At 43.1% G+C, this 24822-nt stretch overlaps 1 protein-coding gene across 5 annotated transcripts in view; it reads left to right on the forward strand.

Moving 5' to 3' along the window:
• lama5 (laminin, alpha 5) overlaps positions 1–24822 on the forward strand; it is a 348173-nt gene that overhangs the window by 20533 nt on the left and 302818 nt on the right. For 4 of the 5 annotated variants that reach the window (XM_061273125.1, XM_061273122.1, XM_061273123.1 and 1 more), the window contains exon 2: positions 4138–4290. The exons of the other annotated variant lie outside the window; for it this stretch is intronic. In XM_061273125.1, the coding sequence (XP_061129109.1) occupies positions 4138–4290 (153 nt within the window). The remainder of the gene's footprint in view (positions 1–4137; positions 4291–24822) is intronic. 5 annotated transcript variants of the gene reach the window in all.

Here is a 24822-nt window from a genome sequence, read left to right on the forward strand (position 1 = left end):
GTCGTGGGTGAAGTCCGAAGTGTACAGGGTGAAAAGGAAATGAGAGAGCACCGTACCCTGGGGGACACCTGTGCTGCAGAGCACCACGTCAGACTCACAGCGATGTAAGCTCACGTACTGTGGCCTGTTGGTGAGGAAATCTGTAGCCCATGCAGCCAGGTGTTGGTCCACTCCCGCCTTCTCCATCTTCACCCTGAGCAGTGACGGCTGGATGGTGTTAAAAGCGCTGGAGAAATCGAAGAACATGATCCTCCCAGTGCTCCCGATGTCCTCCAGGTGAAGCAGTGATCTGTGCAGTAAATAAATTACTGCATCATCCACCCCAACACCAGGACGATAAGCAAACTGCAGGGGTTCCAGCTGTACTCCCACCAGTGAACGCAGGTGACCCAGGATGATCCTCTTCATAGTCTTCTTCAGGTGGGAAGTCAAGGTAATCGGCCTGGAGTGGTTAGGCCGTGGTTAAGTGGGAGCAGGGTGGGTAAAGGGGTGTGGGGGGGGGCAGACTCAAATCTGTTGAAGAACAGATTGAGTTCATACGCCCAGTGTTTGTCCCCACAAGTCAGGGCTCGAAGCTTATTTTTTGCCCAAGTTGCCCTCGGGCAAGTTGGAGAAAATTCTACTTGCCCGAAACAAAATTTTACTTGCCCGAATTTTTTTGGAGTGGATTTTTACTTGCCCGACACATTTTTGCAATAAAAAAGACAACACTATAAGTTTTGCCTTCATATGCCTTCGTATCCGCCAACCGGAAACAAGCTCTGCTGGTGCGCAGGCGCAGAAGAGCCAGGGACGAGTGAGGGAGCATGCATTTAATTACGAAGCGCTTTGCCGTTATCAATGTATTGCAGACTTACACGAGAAACTAACCGCTCCCTAGAAAACAAAATGTCGGACCAGAAGCGGCAGAAGTTGCGAGAAATTATGCACAAAATCGTGTTTTTACAGCTTGAAAACATGGTATTATGGCAGGGCAAGTTCGGGCAAGTGAGGAAAAAATTCTACTTGCCCGTCTGCCATCGCTACTTGCCCCGGGCAATCGGGCAATCGTTAGTTTCGAGCCCTGCAAGTTGGTTTCCTATCAATCCCTTTACCATGGCCTGAGATGGATTGCAGACCTCTCCAGATGTTTCTGGCGTTGTTAAGTTCCATTTGCTTCTCCAGCCTCCTCCCGTAGTTCTCCTTCCCCTTCCTGATCTTCAGCCGGAGTTCCTTCTAGACCAGGGGTGAGCAAACCTTTTGACTTGCGGGCCGAACTGGGTCCTAAATTTGGACCGGAGGGCCGAACCAGGAGCAGATGGATGTAGTGTTTGTGTGAAGTAATGTAAACGACCTGTAAAGGTCATTGCATAAAAGGTTTTGGCCTTTAGTAGGTAGTAAAGCATGGATATTCAAAAATGTTTTTTTTAAAAACAAATACATTTATTAACAGCATTAGAAGAAAAAAAAATACTAAAAAACTGCTATCAGTGATTCTCATAAAATACGACACTGTTATTATAAATAACAGTCTCCATCACTTCAGTGCCTGCAGGTCAGATTAATGAAAGATGTTTATCTTATGAGATCACATCAAACGGCAAACATTCTGACCAAATATATCATCTTGAAGAATTGGTGAAAGCATACATCCAAATGAAGTAATCAAAACGGCAACACGGTGAGGGGTATCTGAAAATCAGAGCAGAGTTTTAACTCACAAACACCTGGTAACAGAGGTGAGGAAACGGGAAACATTTCCTTAAAGTAAGCCTTAAGAACTTTACAGGTTAAGATTAGTCGCAAACAGGTGGTGCATCAATGTCCTTGAGCATCCTGCATTGTTTGAAAATGAGAATGGTCGCTAGTTTCAATCCCTGCTATGTGTACAAATCATATTCAACTTTTTACAACAAACTTGAGAGCCTCCCCTTCATTTTCAGTGGGAACAGTGTTGTTGGTCTCACTTTTTTGCTAGTGCGTCATAGTCTGGAGTAAAATATGTTGTGGCAATTTTTAGGAGAGATCCGAGGTGTTGGTCCGTTTACCTAGATCTGTGACTGGTTGATGTTGATGTTCATGTGGCTGACGTCGTGTACGTCGAGCTAAATTGGCCACTCTCTTTTAAACACTCGGCACTCAGTGTCTACCTTGCTTTTCTTTGGGCGACTCATTTTAATGGAAGGATTCCAGGGGAAGGTTTGTGGGTGGCTTTAGCGTAAAACTGTATCTGAAAGCTCCGCACGAATTACAAGGATGCAGTCATCACAGCCCACGCTCTAAATTCGGCACTGATACAAATAGAGCGCGAGTGCGCCATGTTCGTACTACTGAGTACGTACACGCACTTGTGAGTGTGCACCGAGCTTTCTGACATGGCTTCCGGTAGTAAATGCGCAGGCGAGCAGTTCCCCATCTACTGGGGAAACGCAGTCATTGCAGGCAAAATGTTTAATAATACAATTTATTCAGGGTTGGCGGGCCGGATTAAACGGTCCCGTGGGCCGGATTTGGCGTAGTTTGCCCATACCTGTTCTAGACTCTACGCAGCTCCTCTACATCCCCCGAATTAAAGACTCTCTTCTTCTCATTAAGCAGAGCCTTCATCTCGGAGGACACCCAGGGTTCATTGTTGGGAAAACACTGGACAAACTTGGAGGGCACAGTGTTCTCCACACAGAAATTAATGTAGTCCGTAATGCAGTGGCTCATGTCACTGCCATGGGGGCTACAGAGTGGTTCCTAGTCTGTATTCTCAAAGCAGTCTCTGAGGGTGGCAGTAGTCTCTTCAGACCACAACATCACAGTCTCTGGAGCAGAGTTGCTCCTTAACACTGATGTGTCTTGGATGGTACCATCTATTGTTCTCAAACACAGCGATTTCCCCCTCCCCTCTTCTTACCGCTCTCCGTAGCTCTCCTGTCAGCCCGCACCACTTGAAATCCATCCAGGGAGAAGTGTGAGTTGGGCGAGAGATCGTTCAGCCACGTCTCCGTGAAGCACATGAGACACTTGCGATATTCCCTCTGCATCCGGGTTAGCACCATTAGCTCTTCCATCTTGCTTTGAAGAGATCTTACGTTCCCCATGATGACCGACGGCAAGCACGGTTTAAACCGTCTCGTCCCATCGCCCACTGCCCCTCAGAGATGTTGGTATCTGGGAATTATGGTATATGATGGTCATTTTTGTCTCAAATTCACAATACGATATTGGTACCGGTATTTGGTGCAATACCACTTACCGGTTCTACGCCACATGCCGATGCCACACACCTGACATGCAGCCACATAAAGAAAAAAAAAGCAGTGTTCTATCCCACAGAGATAGATATATTATATTGACATATTTTTATTTATTTGGCTGTATCACTCCATGTGCAGTGCCTGTGACTGACGCTAAGATTACGTTCTCGGTGCTGATTGGCTGTTGTGAACGAGGGACAGACTGTACCCATGTGGGCTTGCCGCAAATACTGGCGGAAACTCACTGACTCACTACCCAACCCTGGATGAGTGGAAGAAAATTGATGGATGAAGAAGGTTTAGATTTAGCAAAATGTTTAAGGAAAAGGTTTAGTTTTTGCAAAATGTTTAAGGTTTGAATTTGCACTATATTGCTTTGGTAGGGGAATACTAAATTGTAGAGATGTTTGATAACACTTTACTGACCAATACCACTGTGAGTATTCAATTCTCGAGTCACTGATACAATACTAAGTACCACCTCAGTAGCCTAGTAGTAGAGTGTCCGCCCTGCGACTGGAAGGTTGTGGGTTCAAACCACGGCCGCGTCATACCAAAGACTATAAAAATGGGACCCATTGCCACCCTGCTTGGCAGCATTAAGGTTTGGAATTGGGGGTTAGATCACAAAATGATTCCTGGGCACGGCACCGCTGCTGCTCACTGCTCCCTTCGGGCATGGGTTAAATCCAAAGGACAAATTTCACCCCACCCAGATGTGTGTGTGACAATCTTTGGGTCTTTACCTTTTACCAATGGTACTTTTGATAAACTAAAGTTCCCCCAAAAAACAGTGACAGAAAATTATGAAGAAACTCCCATATATCCCAATATATTATTTTCTCTTAAAATTATATAGCATTAATGTAAATTTCTATTCTCATTTTTAATTATAATGTTTTTTCCCTCTCAGGGCCAGTACTGTGACATTTGTCGCTATGGCGACAGCGACCGTGCCCACCCCATCACAAACGCCATTGACGGCACAGAGCGATGGTGGCAGAGCCCGCCACTGTCGCGCAGTACTAAGTTCAACGAAGTCAATGTCACACTGGACCTTGGACAGGTACTAAGGTTTCCGTTTCATAATTAGCCAAAAACTAATGTTTATTCTTAGGTAAATGTTTAACTTCAGTTTTTGTGAAACACTATGTATGGATGTACATATCAGCTATATAATACAGTGGAGCCTCGGTTTTCGACCACAATCCGTTCCAGAAGGCTGTTTGAGAAGTGAATTGTTCGAATTCCGAATCATGTTTTCCCATTACAAATAATGGAAAAAAATCTAATCCGTTCCTAGCAAATAAAACGCCTTTTTTAAGCATTTTTTCATTTACGCATTTTTGTCCAATCACGCACTGCAGCGCACCGCCGAACGCGCAACCGTAGCGCGTCGCCGACCGCGCAACTGCACCGCGCAACTGCACCGCGCAACTGCACCGCGCAACTGCACCGCGCAACTGCACCGCGCAACTGCACCGCGCAACTGCACCGCGCAACTGCACCGCGCTGGTCGCATTATTGTGACAGAGCCGTCGCTGAAATTTAGAAAACATTTTTAAAGTCCTATGTACTTTCCAAAATTTAAGTGGACCTCAGTGCGCAGGGAGCTTAATTTTGTCCGATCGCGCAACTGCAGCGCACCGCCGAACGCGCAACCGTAGCGCGCCGCCGACCGCGCGACTGCACTGCGCTGGTCGCATTATTGTGACAGAGTGGTTGCTAAAATTTAGAAAATAATTTTAAAGTCCTGTACTTTCGGAAATTTAAGTGGACCTCAGTGCGCAGGGAGCTTAATTTGGTCCGATCGCGCAACCGCAGCGCGCCGGGCACTCAGTGTCGCATTGCTTTAGTAGCGTCTTTGTGTTTTAGGATGGCTTTACTGCTCCCACTTGCTTCCTTTGGAGGCATGATTAGAGTTTATGCAATCCTCAGAGTAGCGAGAATGTAATAACGAACGGAGTCAGTTGGCATGGTTCGACAACCAAATTTCGTCCGACATCCGAAGCAAAAAAATCTCCAATATTTTGTTTGAATACTGATTTGTTCGAGAACCGGGACGTTCGAAAACCGAGGCTCCACTGTATTAAGTTCTGGCTAAATGCTTATGTTCTTTTCTGGTTAAATTATTTGCAAAATGACCAATCTTAAAACCTCCTCCTTCTTAAAGGCTTTTTGTAGGAAGTTGCAAATTTAAAACTTTCTAAAATTTAAACGTGTTTCAGCTGGATTTCCACAGTTTTTGTTCTCATCACATCTATATTAGAGACACAGGCAGGCACACATACACGACACAGTGTAGAAAGCTCTTATGATCTCTGCAATGTTCTGTGTGAAATCTTCCTGCTTGACTGGCCTCTTCATTTATTGCTGCTCTTTGTGTTTTTGTGTGTGCATCACCAAAGACCCCCAAAATAAAGTGTAGAAGGAATGTGAGTAAACCTGCCTCAACTTGCACACTTAAGAAGGGGTGGCACTTAAACATCCTGTGTGCAATAAGCGCTTGAAAGGGATGGAGGCACCATATGAGGGTGTTGTGGATGTCGAACATTGTTTGACACTTACCATATTTTTCGCACCAAAAGGCGCACTGGATTATAACGCGCACCCTCATTGAAGTTTTTATTTTAGAAATGATTTCATATATAGGGCGCACCGGATTAAAAGGCGCATAAAATAGAAGCTATACTGCAACAAACTGAGGTTGACTAGGGTTGCGGTATGCATCCACTAGCCAATAACCAATGAGCCCTCTATAAACAATCGCATTTCTCAAACAATCTCCTATAAAATGATCAGAACTGACTAAAGTTCGATCTAACACTGGTACTACTTAGTACTATGTTTCCCTTCCATATCGATCCGTAAATTTTCTTGAAACATTAACAGAGCAGCCTATTTTGACATGTGAAGCCCTTTGAGACTGCTTGTGATTTAGGGCTATACAAATAAACTTGACTTGACTTGACATGAAATAGCCTTGTGCGTATAGCAGCTATTATTATAGCATTAGCCACCCGCAAACTCCCATGAGCCTCAGCTCGCAGACCCCCATGAGCCTCAGCAAAGTGTAAACAATCGCGTTACTCAAACGATCTCCTACAAAATGATCGGAACTGACTAAAGTTTGATCTAACAGATTGGTACTGCTTACCCATGTTTTCCTTCCATATCAACCCGTAAATTTACTCGAAACATTAACGGAGCAGCCTATTTTGAAATGAAATAGCCTCGCGGGTACAACAGCTATTCGGTGACGCCCCCTAACCACAGTTGCCGTAATGTTGGGAAGCGATGCGACCTTGTAATTTACCAGTCGTACTAAAAAGTACTGAAACATTTTGGCAGAGCACTGTGTACAACCAGTATGGATCAACAAATTATCAATTGATCCATATATAAGGCGCTCTGCATTATAAGGCGCACTGTGTTTTTTTAAGTAAAATGTAAGTTTTCAAGTGCGCCTAATAGTGCAGAAAATACGGTACTTGCTGTTCTTCTATGCTCACAGATATTGTATGATGTCATGTTGCTCTGTGTAAAAGCTTTGTGTGTGTGTGTGCGTGTGCGTGCGCGTGTGTGTGCGCGCGTGTGTTTGTTATACACTATTTAACTGTATTGTTTTTAAAATTTGCCATTTTAAAGTTGTGTTAAATGATGAAAACAAATACCGTATTTTCCGGCCTGTAAGGCGCACCGGACTATAAGGCGCACCTTCAATGAATGGCCCATTTTAAAACTTTATCCTTATATAAGGCGCACCGGACTATAAGGCGCACCATTAATGCATCATGTCAGATTTTTAATCCAAATCAAATCATTCTCCATTTTATCTTTTTTATTTCAACTTCAGAGGGAAACAAATTACTTTATAATCATAAAATAATGATCCATAGTCTTTTTGAGTCATGATTCATAGTCTTCAGCGGGCCACTTATGATTGATTTCATGACACAATGCTTTGGGCCAGTTTAGATTTAGGAATTTGGTCCATATATAAGGCGCACCGGGCTATAAGGCGCACTGTTGGTTTTTGAGAAAAAAATAGGTTTTTAGGTGCGCCTTATAGGGCGGAAAATACGGTACTTCTGTAGCGGCACCTACAGTGTAAAAATAAAACCCATTCCCGATGGGTTTGACCGGCGAGTGATGAGGGCCGAGCCGTGCCTTTTCTTTTTTAACCTTTGTTTGTTGATACTATAATTGAGTGCATTACATTACAAATTGACATGATAGTGGCACCTCTGTGGATTGTTGTCAGGTCTGGGAGGCATCAAGAGGACATGTAGTTAAAACCGGTGCAGCCGAGCTTAGCTAATGGCTAATAGCGAGAATATTAGCTTCAGAAAATGGATGGATAGCAAACGCTATGACACTGTAACGTGTTCTACTGTACTTGTTGGAATGTAAAGAGCCACGGATTGTTGGAAGTACAGCTCTAGAGTGATAGTTTTAATCATTTGTTTTATTTTGGTCCTTGAAAATTGCAAGAAAATGTTTGTTGGTCCTGCTAAGTGAGCATTTTGTTGTGAAATCTGTGTGTTGAAATGTCACTGCTAAGTACCAATAAATTTGATTTTTTTTTTTGGAGCATTACTGTTGGAGCCAATTTAGTTTCCTTAGCTTGAATTCTTATTTTTGTTTAAGATTCGCTGGCCTTGGGCCATGGACTTTTATTTGACAAAGCCTTTGGTCACCTGATCAGGGAAAAAAATAGGCTGCTCTCACTTGGTAATCGGTCTCAGTTAGACAAGGAAAGAAGATAGTAGTGACATAGTTTTTTTACCGCTAAAAAGCCCGCTTCAAGCTACTTCAAGTCTGCTCCAAGCTTGTAATTTTTGGAACTTGAAACTTGGAATTTAGAAAACAAACTTTAGTTCTTTGAACCCTTTATGTTGAAACCTTAGTTGAATTACAAACAATTTGGATTTGTACCTGTGTGCCACCTGTTTGCCTGCCTGCCATTCCCTCTCCCCGCTATCCTTGCTTGGCCTACCACCTTTGCCTGCCTGCCATAGCCTCTCTCCCTCGGCCTGCATGCCTGCCTGCCATTGCCTCTCTCCCTCGGCCTGCATGCCTGCCTGCCATTGCCTCTCTACCTCGGCCTGCATGCCTGCTTGTCTCCATTTTGGACATTCTACCTCCACCTTCAAAAGGGTATGAGCAACAGCTGTACATAGTGTTTTAAGATAAGCGTGTGACAAGAACTATACAACATCTAACCTTTGAAATTTAAACTGAACTGAAACTGACACTCACAATTACTACATAATATATTTAAAATGCTAGTCTGTCTATAATTGAGTGGAATACAGTACAAATTGACACGATAGTTGCACCTCTGTAGATTGTTGTCGGGTGTGGGAGGCGTCAAGTGGCCACGTAATTAAAACCGGGGCAGCCGAGCTTAGCTAATGGCTAATAGCGAGAATATTATCTTCAGGAAATGGATGGATAGAAAATGCTATGACACCGCAACCTGTTCTACTGTACTTGTTGGAATGTAAAGAGCCACGGATTGTTCGAAGTACAGCTCTAGTTTTAATAATTTGTTTTATTTTGGTCCTTGAAAATTGCAAGAAAATGTTCGTTGGTCCTGCTTTAATTAAAAATGTTTGTGCGCGGGTATGAGTGTGCATTTTGTTGTGAAATGGGTGTGTTGAAATGTCACTGCTAAGTACCAATAAATGTGTGATTTGTTTTTGGAGCATTACTATTAAATATATACCGTTTTTTTCCGTGTATAGTGCGCCCCCATGTATAGTACGCACCCCTAAAAATGGCATGCTGATGCTGGAAAAAAGCTTGTACCCATGTATAATACGCACCCAATTTTTATGAATTTTTAAAAAAAAAAAAAAATTATTATTATTTTTTTTTTAAGTCCCAATGATCGTCACACACGCAGGGAGGCAATGGGTCCCATTTTTATAGTCTTTGGTATGGTCTTAACTAGGCTGGATGTAATTTTTTTTGTTGGCGTTGATTTCTCCGACTGCCCGTAAACGCACCACCGCGCTCCGTGCGCATGGAGCGTGTTTGAAGTGAACAGCAGAGAAGAAAGGAACAAGGCAAAGTGTTGTGAAATAAAATATTACCTGTAATACGGATTTAGGTAGAGAACTGAACTCTCGCTCTTTATATAGCTGACGTGTCTTGCTCATCCGTTCTGCGCATCTGTAATGGCGGCCTCCGTATGATATCCGGTTTGCGTGTGTGCGAGAGCGAGAGAGAGCGAGAGAGAGAGCGCGCGAGAGAACGCTCAACCGTAGCGCGCCGCCGACCGCCCAACTGCACCGGGCTGGTCAATTATTGTGACAGAGCCGTCGCTGAAATTTAGAAGATATTTTTAAAGTCCTGATGTACTTTCTAAAATTTAAGTGGACCTCAGTGCGCACTGCGCAGGGAGCTTAATTTGGTGCGGTCGCGCAACCGCAGCGCGCCGGGCGCTCACTGTCGCATTGCTTAAAGAGCGCCTTTGTGTTTTAGGATGAACAGCAGAGACCAAAGGAACAAGGCAAAGTGTTGTGAAATAAGATATTACCTGTAATACGCATTTTGTTATTTGCTGATTGAAACTGCTAATTAAACTGTGAATTGAAACTAATAGGAAGAAAACAACTCTCGCTCTTTATATAGCTGACGTGTCTTGCGCATCCGTTCTGTGCATTTTATTTCACAACACTTTGCCTTTCTTCTCTGCTGTTCACTTCAAACACGCTCCATGCGACCGCAATGCTCTCGTATCAGACGCTTGCTCGATCACCTGCTCGTTTGCTGTCCCGTGCGCGCACGAAGCGCGGTGGTGCGTTTACGGGCAGTCGGAGAAATCAACGCCAACAAAAAAAATTACATCCAGCCTAGTTAAGACCATACCAAAGACTATAAAAATGGGACCCATTGCCTCCCTGCGTGTGTGACGATCATTGGGACTTAAAAAAAAAAAAAAAAAAATTAAAAAAAAATTAAATAATACAATAAATTAGTTAAATTTTGCGCACTATACACGGAAAAAAACGGTATATATAAAATGCTAGTCAGGGTCATTAAATCGCCTAACTTTATTACCGTAATTTCACAGCCATATTGTGCACATAAACGCCTTTAATTTTCTCAAAAAACGAAGGTGCGCCTTTTAAGAAGGTGCGCCGTTTGTGTGGACCAAATTAAAAAATCTGTAAAGTTGTTTTGTGTGGCTTCCGTAATATCAGAGTCAGCTTTATTGTCAATTCCTTCATGCTAAGACACACAAAGAAATCGAAATTCCGTTTCCTCCATCCCACGGTGACGAGACACAGTACACGAGTAACATACAAGTAAACAACGGGGCAGAGAGTTCAGGACCCCAAAAGCCTGGAGATCACAAACTTCACCAGAGGCAAGCAGTGCTTGCATCCCCCACCACAGAGTCCCGCCACCATTCGTCACGAATGTAGACGCGCATTCCACCTCCTTGCGATGTTCCCCCTCGTACAATGGCCCGGTCCGCCCGAAAGCACGCTAGCCGCTCCAGATGCACAGCAGTTACGCACTGTCCGGTTCGTAGATCTCAGCAGGCATGTTGATGCCCAGCGATCGAACGTTCGCCAGAAGAAAGGAAGGCACGGCCGGTTGAACCGGGTTGGCCGCCAGCCTGGCCCGGACGCCCCCGCTCTCGCCCATCATCAGCCTCCTCGCACACCGCTTCCGACGCTTACCAACCGGGGGAGGAATAGCAGGCGAGTCCGGTGACGCTTCAGGACGGAGCAGACCGAGCGCCTTTAATGTCCCCGCTTCAAAGTCCAGATCGCCATAAAACTCGCTTTCGCCGATGTCGAGCAGAACCACCCCGCTGTACTTGTAGCACAACCCGGTGCAATGAGACGAACACACAAAACTGTCGGACAAACCCATATTAAACGACAAAACAAAACACCGTTCGGGACAGAGAGAGGCCGCTGCGTGTGCAAGCGCCGCCATCTTACTTCATATATACTTCAATATACAGGGGGAGACGTAGATCAGGACAAAAAAAAAACAATCAGAGGACTAGACGTAACACGTAGAGGAGTACGAACCTTCACCGCCATTGTTTTGTGTGTCTTCCGCCACGTTGATCAGGACAAAAAAACCGAATTTGTCCAACTGTTTAATTTGGATACACAAGATGAGGACTTGGACGGACTTGCGTATGAGTATCAATCAACAATAATGTGAGTACAGTACATGGTTAAAGAGTAGAATAAAGTACAACCGAACTCACTTTCTTGCTCCCGTGATGTTTTTTTTTTTGTTTTTTTTTTTACACCGTAATTCATGGCATACATGCGCCTTATGATGCGGTCCGCCCTATGTGTGTGTTAAATACAGTAATAGCACACATAACTGAGACTGCACCGTTTAGTACGGTGTGCCCTTTGGTCATGAAAATACGGTAATAGTTACAGCACGGTGGTCGGTTGAAATGTTTTTTTTCTTTTAACCTGCAACAACAGATAGAGATTTTGTTGTATACAAAAAGTATTGTAGTAATGGGTAACATGATCAGCAGAATCTGGACCCAGAAACAGAAGTCAAAAAATAATTCCCTTAATGTAAAAACAATACAAAGTAACAGGGCTGGATGCAGAAGGGGATGGCAGAAAACTAGACCTTCTGACAAGGTTTCATTGTGCAATTCAAGCTAATGAAAGACACCCAGCCAATCACAACCCTGCGATGCAGAATAAATGACAATTGCAACTGACAACATCAAGGACCCAAACTATCACAGCATGTCGTACATCCCATTTTTTTAATAGATAGAAATTGTTTATGCTGTTATATGAATGATATCTACAATTTGTATTTCTGAATCTAATGAAGTCATATCTTATGGCAAGATTCCGCCACTGCAGTTATTGGGTCAGAAGTTATCTGCTCTGTCTTATCAATTTAGCCTCCCTCCTCCTCCTCTTCCTGGTCTAGAACACTTGTGGGATTTGTAGCAGATTAACATATTAATGAGGCAATGGGAGTAGGGTCAGTCTGAGTTCATGATTTACGAGCTAAATAAATTGGCCCAAATATAAGACGATGGTTTTGTTGCATTGAAAAAAGACTGAAAAAGTGGGGGTCGTCTTACATTCAGGGTATAGACATTATACTCATTTACTTGTGCGCAGCGGTAAGTTAAAGGTTGCTGGTATCGACTGAGTATGTTGCTATGATCGTGTGCGTCTTTGACACAAAGTGAGTACAGTCAAACCTCGGTTTTCGAATGTCCCGGTTCTCGAACAAATCGGAATTCTAACAAAAAATCCGAGATTTTTTTGGTTCGGTTGTCGAACAAAATTTGGAGGTCGAACCTCGCGAGATGAGCCGGGAGGACCCGAAAAACCCCGACTGCGCGGCCCGGATGCCGACTGACTCCGTTCATTGTTATTGTATTTTTGTTGCTTTGAGGATTGTATTAAGTGGGAGCAGTAAAGCCATCCTAAAACACAAAGACGCTCTTATAGCAATGCGACAGTAAGCCCCTGGCGCGCTGCGGTTGCGCGATCGGACCAAATTAAGCTCCCTGCGCAGGTCCACTTAAATTTTGGAAAGTACATCCGGACTTTAAAAATATTTTGTAAATTTCAGCGATAGCTCTGTCACAATAATACGACCAATGCGGTACAGTTGCGCGGTCGGCGACGCGCTACGGTTGCGCGGTCGGTGGTGCGCTGCAGTTGCGCGATCCATCAAAAATGCACAAATGGAAAAAATGCTTAAATAAGGTGTTTTTTGTTTAGTCTTGGAATGGATTACATTTTTCTCTATTATTTGTAATCGGAAAAATAGATTCGGAATTCGACCGATTTGCTTCTCGAACCGCCTTCTGGAACGGATTGTGGTCGAAAACCGAGGTTTGACTGTACATATATTTCATTGTTACTACTGTCCACTGTTATGCCGTTTGTCCGATTGCTGGCTGCGTCATGTGCGCGCTGTTTGATTGACAGCTCTGGCGCTATAAGTTTGCCTCGCATCGCACGAGCAGCGTACACGCATGACTACAGCCGTTACACAGTGGCACTGTGACGAACGGTCGCCAGGAAATGTATTTTGTTGTCTCGATAAATTATGTTTGGTGTGTTGCCAAGAGTATTTCATTTATGGTTATTTAGTATAGTTAGTTATGTAATGTGTGCCGTCTACCAGTGTTGTGTGACGTCAGAAGTTGAGCGTTGACTTATGTGTTGTATTTCTGTCTGTTGCAGAACCACACACACACACGCACACACACACACGTGCACACACATGTAGAGACATGCGCACGCACGCACACACACACACACGCACACGCACGCACACGCACACCTCACATACCCTTCACACGCTTCATACAATAATCACACACACACAAGAATCACATTCACACACCCAGACTCACCCATGTACACTACACACACCTGCTCTCACATCCTTACGACCAAATGTGTGCCTATATATACCCTTTTGCCTGTATGCCCCTATGAGCCACAGTGCCTGTTACTTTTTTGCTCATAATTCAGTAAAGCAATCAAAACTGAACCACGTCTTCCCTCCTGTGTTCTGACCGACACCCGGGGGCAAAAAGAGCATAACCATCCCAGCCAACCCCCTATACAGTCCTCAGGCTCCCCAACAATAGCGGTAGCAGTTAGCATTATTTTATTGCAATGTTTTTCCTTATTCAGATTTGTTTCAAGACTACAGTTACAGTTAGACTTCACTTTGATGGTTAATGCAGTTATTGCAATTTTGTTTTATCACAATAGATTGGTTTATTTCCATTTCAAAAACCAGAAACTATCAATTTACAAATGGGATTGCACTTTAGTTTACATGTTTAAATGTTCAGATATTAAGATGTGATAGACTGTTTTTGTATGATTTGACTGAGGCAAAATATCATGCTTTTTCTCTTGAATATATTGCTATAATCATTTGTTTCAGATGTAAGAATTTTCTGTTTTAAACTTAAATTTGGTGTTTAAAAAGTATTTTTTTAAACTTGAGTCTTGAAAAAGAGGGGCGAAGTCGTCTTATAATCAGGGTCGTTTTATATTCGGGCCAATACAGTATGTTGATTTTGTTTTACATAATCAGAAAATGGATGGATGAATGTTTAATACTCATGTTTCATTTGTAAGTTTTACAGAAATTTTAACATGGGAGCAACCCTGCTTTTCGAATTTTCATTATAGTTTTTATTTTGATTAGAGTTTAAAATTCTGTTTTAATTTTCCTTTAGAGCTGTTCCTCCCATTATTTTTTATTTTTTTGAAAATGTGCCGTGTATTGGTTTTTTTCTTTAAAGGTCAGAATAAGTAATGCATAATAAAGTAAACTACAATTCCAAATGGCTGTGTGACCTTTTGTCTTCCGTAAGGACAAACAGTAATACTAAATTAAAAACATTTAAAATAAACCCAAAGATAAAAATGAAGGGCATTTTCTGTATAACTGTAGTTAGTTTTAGTCTAGTTTAAACGTAAAATGTAGTTTGTTAGTTCCCGTTTTTGTTTCATTTCATTCATAAAAGTGTTTTTTAAATTTTAGTTTTTGTCATTTCTTCTGTGTTCATTAACTGAACAACCTTGACTGAAAGTGGCATAGCATGCTTAGCACAGATGCTGAAATAAAACAAAGTAGAAGCACTGCTATAGTAACTGTTAGGGGTGTAACGATTCATCGATACACATTGATTAATCGATATAATGCTCTACGATTTATTGGCATCGATGCTAAACGTAAACATCGATTTATATCGCCGTGTTTGACCTCGGACATTAGACGCGACTTTATTTTGAAATCCAGTTCATTGTTGCTCGCTTCCTCTTTCCGGGAGCAGTGCGCGCGGCGTTGTTGTGTTGTGAGCAGAGCAGGCACGTGAAAGGGGAGTCGACAACTAGTACGCAGCTCCTGGGCTGGTGCTATGGCTAGTGTCCAAAAAGACGAGGAAATTTGCTCCTCTTTAGGCTTCAAGTCATTCGTTTGGAAGCACTTTGGAATCCAAAGAAAAGATGGCTCAACGGGCAAGACACGTGCAGTTTGTAAATCCTGCCATGCGGTGATCAAATATTCAGGGACCACAAATCACAAAAAAACACGACATCAAAGTTCAGTGTTAAAATAAGCACTTTGTATACTACAATACTCGTGTAATTTCCTAGATAAAGAGTTTGCAGTACCTTGTTGATTTTGCGTATGAATTGTTATAAATCAGGATATTGTTCTATATTTTTTATTAAAAAAAAAAAATATATCGATCGTAGAGCACTATATCGCGATATATTGTGAATGAATCGCAGCAGGCTTTAAGATATCGGCAAATATCGTATCGTAGTTCTTTGTATCGATATGATATTGTATCGTGACAAAACCCGCGACTTGCACCCCTAGTAACTGTTGCACTTAAAAAAGGAAGCGACTGAAACATAAATAGCAATAATTTACAAAATCAGTAAAAAATGAACGTGAAATACGGTTTTTTTCCATGTATAATGCGCAAAATTTAACTAATTTATTGTCCTAAAATCTGGGGTGCGGATTATATATATTTTTTATTTACATTTTTTTATCCGGATATGATACGGAGGCCGCCATTACAGATGCGCTTTCTTCTCTGCTGTTCACTTCAAACACGCTCTATACCAGTGGTCACCAAACTATGGCCCGCGGGCCGGATACGACCCTGAACAAATTGTATTATTAAACTTTTTTTTTTGGGGTCATTTTGCCTGCCGGATATGACCCTGAACAAATTGTATTATTAAACTTTTTTTTTTGGGGTCATTTTGCCTGCAATGACTGCGTTTCCCCAGTAGATGTGGAAGCGCTCGCCTGCGCATTTACTACCGGAAGCCGTGTCAGAAAGCTCGGTGCACACTCACAAGTGCGTGTACGTACTCCGTAGTACGGACATGGCGCACTCGAGCTCTATTTGTATCAGTCCTGAATTTAGAGCGTGGGATGTGACGACAGCATTCTTGTAATTCGCGCGCTGAGCTTTCAGATGCAGTTTTGCGCTAAAGCCACCCACAACCCTTCCCCTGGAATCCTTCCATTAAAATGAGTCGCCCAAGGAAAAGCAAGGTGGACACAGTGCCGAGCGCTTAAAAGAGAGTGGCCAATTTGGCTCGACCTACGCGACGTGACGTTCAGCCACATGAACGTCAACATCAACCCGTCACAGATCGAGGTAAACGGACCAACACCTCGGATCTCGCCTAAGAATTGCCACAACAAATTTTACTCCAGACTATGACGCACTAGCAAACTTTAACAAAAAAGACAGCGGTGTCTACAAGCCTACTGGAACCTACAAAAGGAACACAAGAACTTTAAGAGACTGCTCATATGTGGCAGAGAGATTCTGCTCTGACAACTGAGCTGAACTTTTATCTGTTAAGATTGTGCATGGCACAACAGAAAGTTAATGTTCCATGGCTTTTCTTTCTATGAAGAACCCAGAGAGAGTTATTTAGTTATTATTTATTTCTTGTTTTTTCTGTGAAGAACTCAGAGAGGGTTATTTAGTTATTAATTATTTCATTAATAGTGTTATTTGTTTCCTGACTTTTTTTCTGTAAAAAACCTGGAAAGGGTTATTAAATAACCGTTATTTGGTTATGTGTGGCTTTCTGGAAAACAATACATTTTTTAAGCTCCCCTACGATCGTCACACTTTTTCTGTTACAAATTGACGCCGGCCCCAAGTCAGAGAAGGGAAAAGTTATGTGGCCCTCACAAGAAAAAGTTTGGGGACCCCTGCCCTATACGAACACAATGCTCTCGTATCAGACGCTTGCTCGATCACCTGCTCGTTTGCTGTCACAATGTACTCTACACAAATCCGAAACATTTCTTCGCTATCGAGTTTGCTAGCGCATGCGCAGTGATACTGACCGGCAGAATAACATCCGGTTGTTCCCAAAGTTCTTTTTTCTGAAATAATTTTACATTTACGGACTTAAGTAGGAGTCAAAATCCGGGTGCGTATTATACATGGGTACACGCTTTTTTCCAGCATCAACATGGCATTTTTATGGTGCGTATTATACATGGGGGCGCATTATACATGGAAAAAAACGGTAGTTGCCATATTACTTAATTTTGGTGGTATTTTTTATATTTTAGTGTGCAAACTTATATGAAAAAAAACAACCTTATATGTTGTCTAAGAGCTAGGTTTAGCTTCATTTTTAATGCGATCAAAATTTCTTATGGCTTTGCCAAGATTTTGAACTGAGTCCAGTGGTACCTCTACTTGGGAATGCTGATACTTAAGAACTTTTCGAGATACGAAGTGGAGCCTCCCAATTTTTTTGCATCTACCGACGAACCAAATTTCCACTTCGGAACCGGCACCAACCCCCACCTGTTACCTTTGCTCTGCCATTCACGGTTTGTCTTGATACGTTAGCAGTGTTAAACAACAAGTAGTGTAGTCAAGTATGTCTCCTAACACTATCCACATGAAACTCGAAATCATAAAGAAGCATGTTGAAGGCATGCGTATCCTTGAGCTTGCGAGGGAGTATGTGACAAAGTAGGTGCCCCCATGAAAATCTTTATCCCTTGCTGCGGGAGTGTGTACGCCTTGAGTGCGGCAGGTAGTACCAGCCTGTTTTCAATAAAGAATGAAGAACACACTATTGTGTTGGTCAATTTCTATCTTTAGACGCTTGGTTTCTTTTCTTTTCTTTTTAAAGTTCTCACTCGCATTCTGTGCGAGGCGCGTTCAATGACCACTCACACAGTTGGAAAACTCATTAATTACACCAAAAAGTAATGCCGAGTACGTGAGCACATTGCAAAGAGTACGCGGAACCATACAATGATTTGTCAGCCTGATTTTTTCTGTACTCTCTGCGGTATTTTTACAAGTGTAGAAAATTAGAACAGGTTCCCCCCTCCCCAAGCAAAGTCAGGAGGTCAAGAATGAAGTGACATTTCTTTCAAGAAAAAAGTGATATTTATTTTTGTTATAAAGGTTTGAAAAAGCAAAAATAAAACTGTTGTTTTCTGTGTGTTTTACACAGAGTAAAAAGGAAAAAATTGTGACTTTTGGGATAGTCAGGCACACATTTTTTGCTTTTACGATACAATACGCTGGATTGCTGATTGTGGCATATCATGGTCAGCAAACATCAGTAAATTAAACAATAAAGACAATAAAATATAAACTTGCCCCGGCAAGAAAATGAATTTGCGCATGTATTTTTGTGCCAAGCGCACGAGCGTCACTTTGCATAAATGGAGTCATTAAAACCCCAGGATCTTGACGGCACTGGAAGCATTTAGTCCAGAAGAAGACGTCATGTTAGCCCTTCGCTGATTGGTTTGTTTTCCCGCCTGTTTGCTCAGGTTTTTCCTGCCTTAGAAATAAGCTTGATATGACTATTCACCAGACGCAATGGATTGTACAGCATTGAGTCTAAATTTCCAGGCTATAACACTATTAAGCCAAAACAAAATACTTTATTAAATATTTTGCATACATATGTGTGACTCTAAAGGCACAGTCTTCCAATATTTCTTCTTGTTGTACTACACCAGTGTTCCACTTGGAAGGTTCTACTGTGGAAATAAGCTCTTGCATTGGATGTGATGAGGTGCTGTACCTAATATAGTGGCATACGTCCATTGTTTTGAGCAACTGTGCTGAAAGAAGTTACAAACTACAACATGAGCCCAAAATGAGGGTTGCAGGTGAAGCTCCTCACCCTTTTGCTATCACATCCTCTTTGGCACTGAGAATAAGCAGCAGTCTCTTTCCGTGACTAGGAATTTTCTTATCTCTAATCCTTTTGATGCTCTTGATGCTCCTCCTTAACTTTTCCCAACGCTGGCACATTGGTGTCTTCTTGTGTACGCGCACGCACCTACGCGCGAACACAAACATACGCACGTACGCTCACGCACACACACACACACACACACACACACACACACACACACACACACACACAGAAAGGCAAACTGTGGCATCCTCCAATCTTCCCTGTTTTGGCAAGAATGAATTCCTTCAATGTCCGAGCTGAATCCTGTTGAACACCACCTACAACATCGGTAGCAAACTCAGGGCCCGGGGGCCAGATACGGCCCGGCCCGCCCCATCATTTTATGTGGCCGCGAGAATAAATTTGGAATCAACTTTGTGTCATTACTAAAATTACAAATTGTCGTCACTTTAAAAAAAAATAGACATTGCTTGCAATTTTTATTACAATTCGACTTTTTAAAATATTTGAACAGTTTTTACTAGTCTCTGGTTTCAAAACTGGTTATTCATCAGTTTGTTTTGTAGCCTATACTGTATATCAGGGGTGGCCAAGTAGGTAGTTTACATATTTAAATGTTCAAATATTAAGATGTGATAGACATTTTTTGTATGACTTTAATGAGGCAAAATATCATGCTTTTTGTTTCAGATGTACTGTAATTATTGTCTGTATAAAAATTACATTTGGTGTTCAAATAGTATTTTTACAAACTTGAGTCAAAAAGTCTTTTTTCAAACTTGAGTCTTGAAAAAGAGGGGGTCGTCTCATAATAGGGGTCGTCTTATATTCGGGCCAATACGATACATTATACATTTTCCTGTGCATGGAAATTTAAGGTCCAATTTGTATTTCCAACTGCAAATGATGGCAACGAGTCCAAGCTGCTTCCAATATGGAATGTTACATCACAGGGCGATGTCTTCTCTGTCTCTCTCTCCTCCTTCTCGCTCTCTTTCTTTCTGTTTTACCTCCCTCTGGCTCTGTCTCTCTCTCACGCCATCTGTTTCTGTGGTTGTGTTTTGTGCCTGAGATAACAGCCCCTGGCTGGTTTAATGATTGTGTTTTGTGGACATTCCGTGGTGGCCTGCACATTCCTGTCGCCTCAGGTAACCATGGAGATAAGACAAGAGACACACAAAGGAACACTGGAGCGGGGTGACTTTTATGTGACCTCTCGCTCGCGCCCTCACTCTATCTCTCTTGCTATCTCTCTCTCTTTTGTGTTTGCTAGTAGTGTGTATTGCTCCAGGTGTTGCAAAGGTACTGTTTGGGGGCTATTTTTTCACTCCGTTCAGTTTTCTCCGTTTTCTGTTACGTATTCCTATCTATTACATCACATCCGTTGGGGCGGGACTACCAAACAAGGTAATGGGTGTGGCCAAATGGTTTCACAAATCCGCCATCTTTATTACTCAGAGAGACTTTTGTAGTCAAAACAACTCAAAGATGCCGAAGTGGAGAGATCAAAATGTTCCGTTGTTGGATGCATCAATCCATACAACTCATTGCACCGTCCCCCAGTATCAAAACCTCAAAGTGGGCAAAGTCCTGCTTCAAAGTCGAAGTCTGCTTTATTGTCAACTTCTTCACATGCCGAGACACACAGAGATCGAAATTACGTTTCCTCTATCCCACGGTGATAAGACATATTACACGATGGACATACAAGTAAACGACGCAATATAAAAAACAAGAAGGCACCAGCAATAAATAATAAGAGTAATAATAAATAATAAATAAACAGATAACACAACAAATAAGAGCCAGTGTGCATACAGACAGTAAAAGTACAGGACGCTACGCAGAACGGGGAAGCGAGTTCAGGATCCTAACAGCCTGGAGTATGAAGCTGTTTGAGAATCTGGTGGTGCGGGAGCGCAGGCTTCTGTACCTCTTCCCAGAGGGCAGAAGCTCGAATAGAGTGAGCGGGGTGACTCACATCACTCGCAATCGTGGTCGCCTTGCGGGTGAGATGGGAGGTGTAAATGTCCTTCAAGGAGGGGAGCGAAGCACCAATAATCTTACCAGCCGTGTTCACTATGCGCTGCAGGGCCTTCAAGTTGTAGTCAGTGCAGCCGCCACCCCAAACAGCAATACAGCTGGAGAGGATGCTCTCAATGGTGCCGCGGTAAAACGTAGTCATGACGCCGGAGGAGCGCTCGCTCGCCTGAGTTTCCGCTGGGCTTTCTTTGCCAGTGATGCGGTGTTGGTGGACCAGGAGAGATCCTCACTGATGTGCACCCCCAGGAACTTGGCGCTGTTCACTCTCTCCACCACAGCACCGTCGATGGTCAGCGGCAGGTGTTGGGTGTGACCCTTACGGAAGTCCACAACAATCTCCTTGGTCTTGTCGACGTTCAGCAGGAGGTTGTTGTCCCTGCACCACGTGGTCAGAAGGTCAACCTCCAGCCTGTATTGAGTCTCGTCTCCCTTGGTGATGAGACCCACCAGAGTCGTGTCGTCAGCAAACTTCATTATACGGTTGTCGCTGTAGGTTGCAGTGCAGTCATGCGTCAGGAGGGTGAAGAGCAGCGGACTGAGCACGCAGCCTTGGGGGGCCCCCGTGCTCAGCGTGATGCTGGCGGAGATTTTGTCGCCAACACGTACCACCTGTGGCCTCTGACAGAGGAAGTCCAGTAGCCAGTTGCAGAGGTAGGTACTGAGGCCCAGCGTGTCAAGTTTGCTGATGAGGCGTTGTGGCACAATGGTGTTGAAGGCAGAACTGAAGTCCACAAACAGCAATCTCACATACGAGTCCCTTCTCTCCAGGTGGGTGAGGGCCGAGTGGAGGGCAGAGCAGATGGCATCCTCAGAGGACCGTTTGGCTCGGTACGCAAACTGGAAGGGGTCAATGGTGGGGGGGAGAACGGATCGGATGTGCTCCATGACAAGCCGCTCAAAGCACTTCATGATGATGGCCGTAAGTGCCACGGGGCGGTAGTCATTGAAGCAGGACGGAGCGGGTTTCTTCGGCACAGGTACGATGGTGGCAGCTTTGAAACACGACGGGACGATGGCCTGCTGCAGGGAAGTGTTAAAGATGTCTGTGAAGACATCCGTCAGCTCACCAGCGCAGTCCTTCAGCGCTCGACCCGGGATGTTGTCAGAGCCCGCCGCCTTACGGATGTTGATAGCGGCAAGCGCCCTCCTCACGCTGTCGGCGGAGAAGCACAGGGGCAGCTCGTGTGAGTTCAGGATCCTAACAGCCTGGAGTATGAAGCTGTTTGAGAGTCTGGTGGTGCGGGAGCGCAGGCTTCTGTACCTCTTCCCAGAGGGCAGAAGCTCGAACAAAGCGTGAGCGGGGTGACTCACATCTGCTTGTTCAAGGACGAGTGTTTCAGAAATCCTTTGTCAGTTTAGAGAAGGATTTGCCAAAAGACGAGTCCCTGTACTGAGGGACTGTACGTACCTCCGCCGCCACTGATAAATAAATACTATCGTCTGATTGGTTTTCTGCCCCGATCAACGTAAAACTTAATTTCGTCTGATTGGTTCTTTGGGTCTACATTTCACGCCAGTATGTTACGTCTTTGTCTGGCGGAAGCCACACAAAACAACTTTACAAGTTTTGGAATTTGGTCCACACAAAAGGTGCACCTTATTAAAAGACGCACCTTCATTTTTTGAGAAAATTAATGAATTTTAAGTGTGCCTTATGGTGCGGAAAAGATAGTATTTGTCTACTGCACTTAATGTATCACTAAAATTCTTGGTCAAAATCGCTGAAATTGCACATTTCCTGTTCCAAATACAAAGGTGAAACGCTTTGTTTTGCTGATGAGACATAAAACTGCAGTAAAAAGGCACAGGTTAGCAAATAGTACTCTGCCGCACTGAAGGGGTACGTAACGTGAGCCAACGGGTGAATAATGCTCCCTCTTTTGTTTCTGTAGAACTGGGGTCTCAAACTCGCGGCCCCAATTATGTTCCGCGGGATGATAGTTTGTGGGCCTCGCCTTAATATGAAAGTTTAATGTTAGTATGGCCCGCCATTTTGATACAAATTGTCTTTTGCGGTGCTGATTCAAATGTCAAAAGTTTTCGAGATGCAAATCGGAGCCTCCCGTTTTTTTTTGGGTTTCTTTTTGCATCTACCTACGAACCAATTTTTGACTGTTTCATAATTATTTTTCTTACATTTGATAACATTAAAAGTTTTAACAGAGCCTAAAAAAACCAATGTGGCCCAGCCTCAACCTCGAGTGGCCCCCAGGTAAATTGAGTTTGAGACCCCTGTTGTAGAAGTAGACGAGACCACGGATGTCACAAACAAATTTCACATATCTGGTATTTTGCACTATGTAGCTATAAATGAAGTGGACTGTGAAGTGAAAGAGGCGTTTTGGGGATTTGATAACCTGAGTGATGAGAGACAAGCCCCTGCTGTAACTACATTTGTGTTGGAGAACACAGCTGTTGTGAAAATCTCAAAGCTCAAACATACGGCGGAACTGCTGTGATGGCATCAGAGCTTCATGGGGTGGAGGCCAAAATTTAAGAAATAGTGCCTATACTAAAGGAAAACAAGGAAGACCTTTACAACAAAGTAATGGAGCTTTTTGTGGGGAAGGATATGCGCATGGACTTCATCTACAAATTAAGGTAAGGCCTGTGTGTGTGGGAGGTTTTGGTTTATATATTTGTAAATCTGACTCATAAAGTCAATGCTTCACCAATCATGAACTTCACAGATGGGAAGCCATCATTTAAAAAGCAAAAAGTGTTAGTTAAAGATTTGATAATTTCAAAAGTAGGAAAAAATATGTTCTATCACATCAAAGTACTTTTTTTTGTATACCGTAATTTCTGGACTATAAACCGCACTTGATTATAAGCCGCAAATTAGGGGAAATCATTTTTTCCCCCCATATATAAGCCGCACCGGACTATAAACCGCAGGTGTGTAAATATTTACTATTTACCATTTGTAAGACAATATACACAAAGAGGATTGTCAGGGATGCATACCTAGTTCTGCAAACATACAAATGTATAAATCTCAGCGACGACCCTAAAAAACTTAATGTGCAGGGAACTCTAGCAACACACAACCCTATAATAAAATGGGGACACTTACAGGGGGAAAGTTGGCAATGTGATACGAGCTACACGTAAAGATCTGGAGAAGACATGACCGGGGGAAAAAAATAGCAACAATAGCCCAGTGCCCTCTAGTGGCCAGAGGAAACATCAACAGTACATGCAGAAGCTAGATTTTCTTCGTTAAGAGCCAAATCGACTGCCTTTAATTTAAAAGCGGCATCATACCCATTTCTTTTGTCCCTCATAATGAGGATTTGTGCATAAAAGCTTCCTTTCTCCAGTAATGGCCGCTTTGATCTCGTTCTGGCTCTTGTACTTGTCAATTGTGCGGCACTATTTGCCTGGCGGACCTTGGCTCGACCTACCTGTGTGAGCAGACGTTCAGCCACATGAACGTCAACAAAGCCTGTCACAGATCTAGGTTAACGGACCGACACCTCGGCTCTATCCTAAGAATTACCGCAACAAATTTGACTCCAGTCCATGATGCACTAGCAAAAACGGGAAACCAACAATACTATTTATTTCTTTATTACCATTTTTTTCCGTGTATAATGCGCCCCCATGTATAATACGCACCCTAAAAATGGCATGTTGATGCTGGAAAAAAGCCTGCACCCATGTATAATACGCACCCAATTTTTAAGATTTTTTTAAATTTTTTTTTTTCTTTTTTAAGTCCCAATGACACGCAGGGAGGCAATGGGTCCCATTTTTATAGTCTTTGGTTTGGTCTTAACTAGGCTGGATGTAACTTTTTTTGTTGGCGTTGATTT

Source organism: Syngnathus typhle, linkage group LG2 (assembly GCF_033458585.1).
Source record: "Syngnathus typhle isolate RoL2023-S1 ecotype Sweden linkage group LG2, RoL_Styp_1.0, whole genome shotgun sequence".
NCBI lineage: Eukaryota > Metazoa > Chordata > Actinopteri > Syngnathiformes > Syngnathidae > Syngnathus > Syngnathus typhle.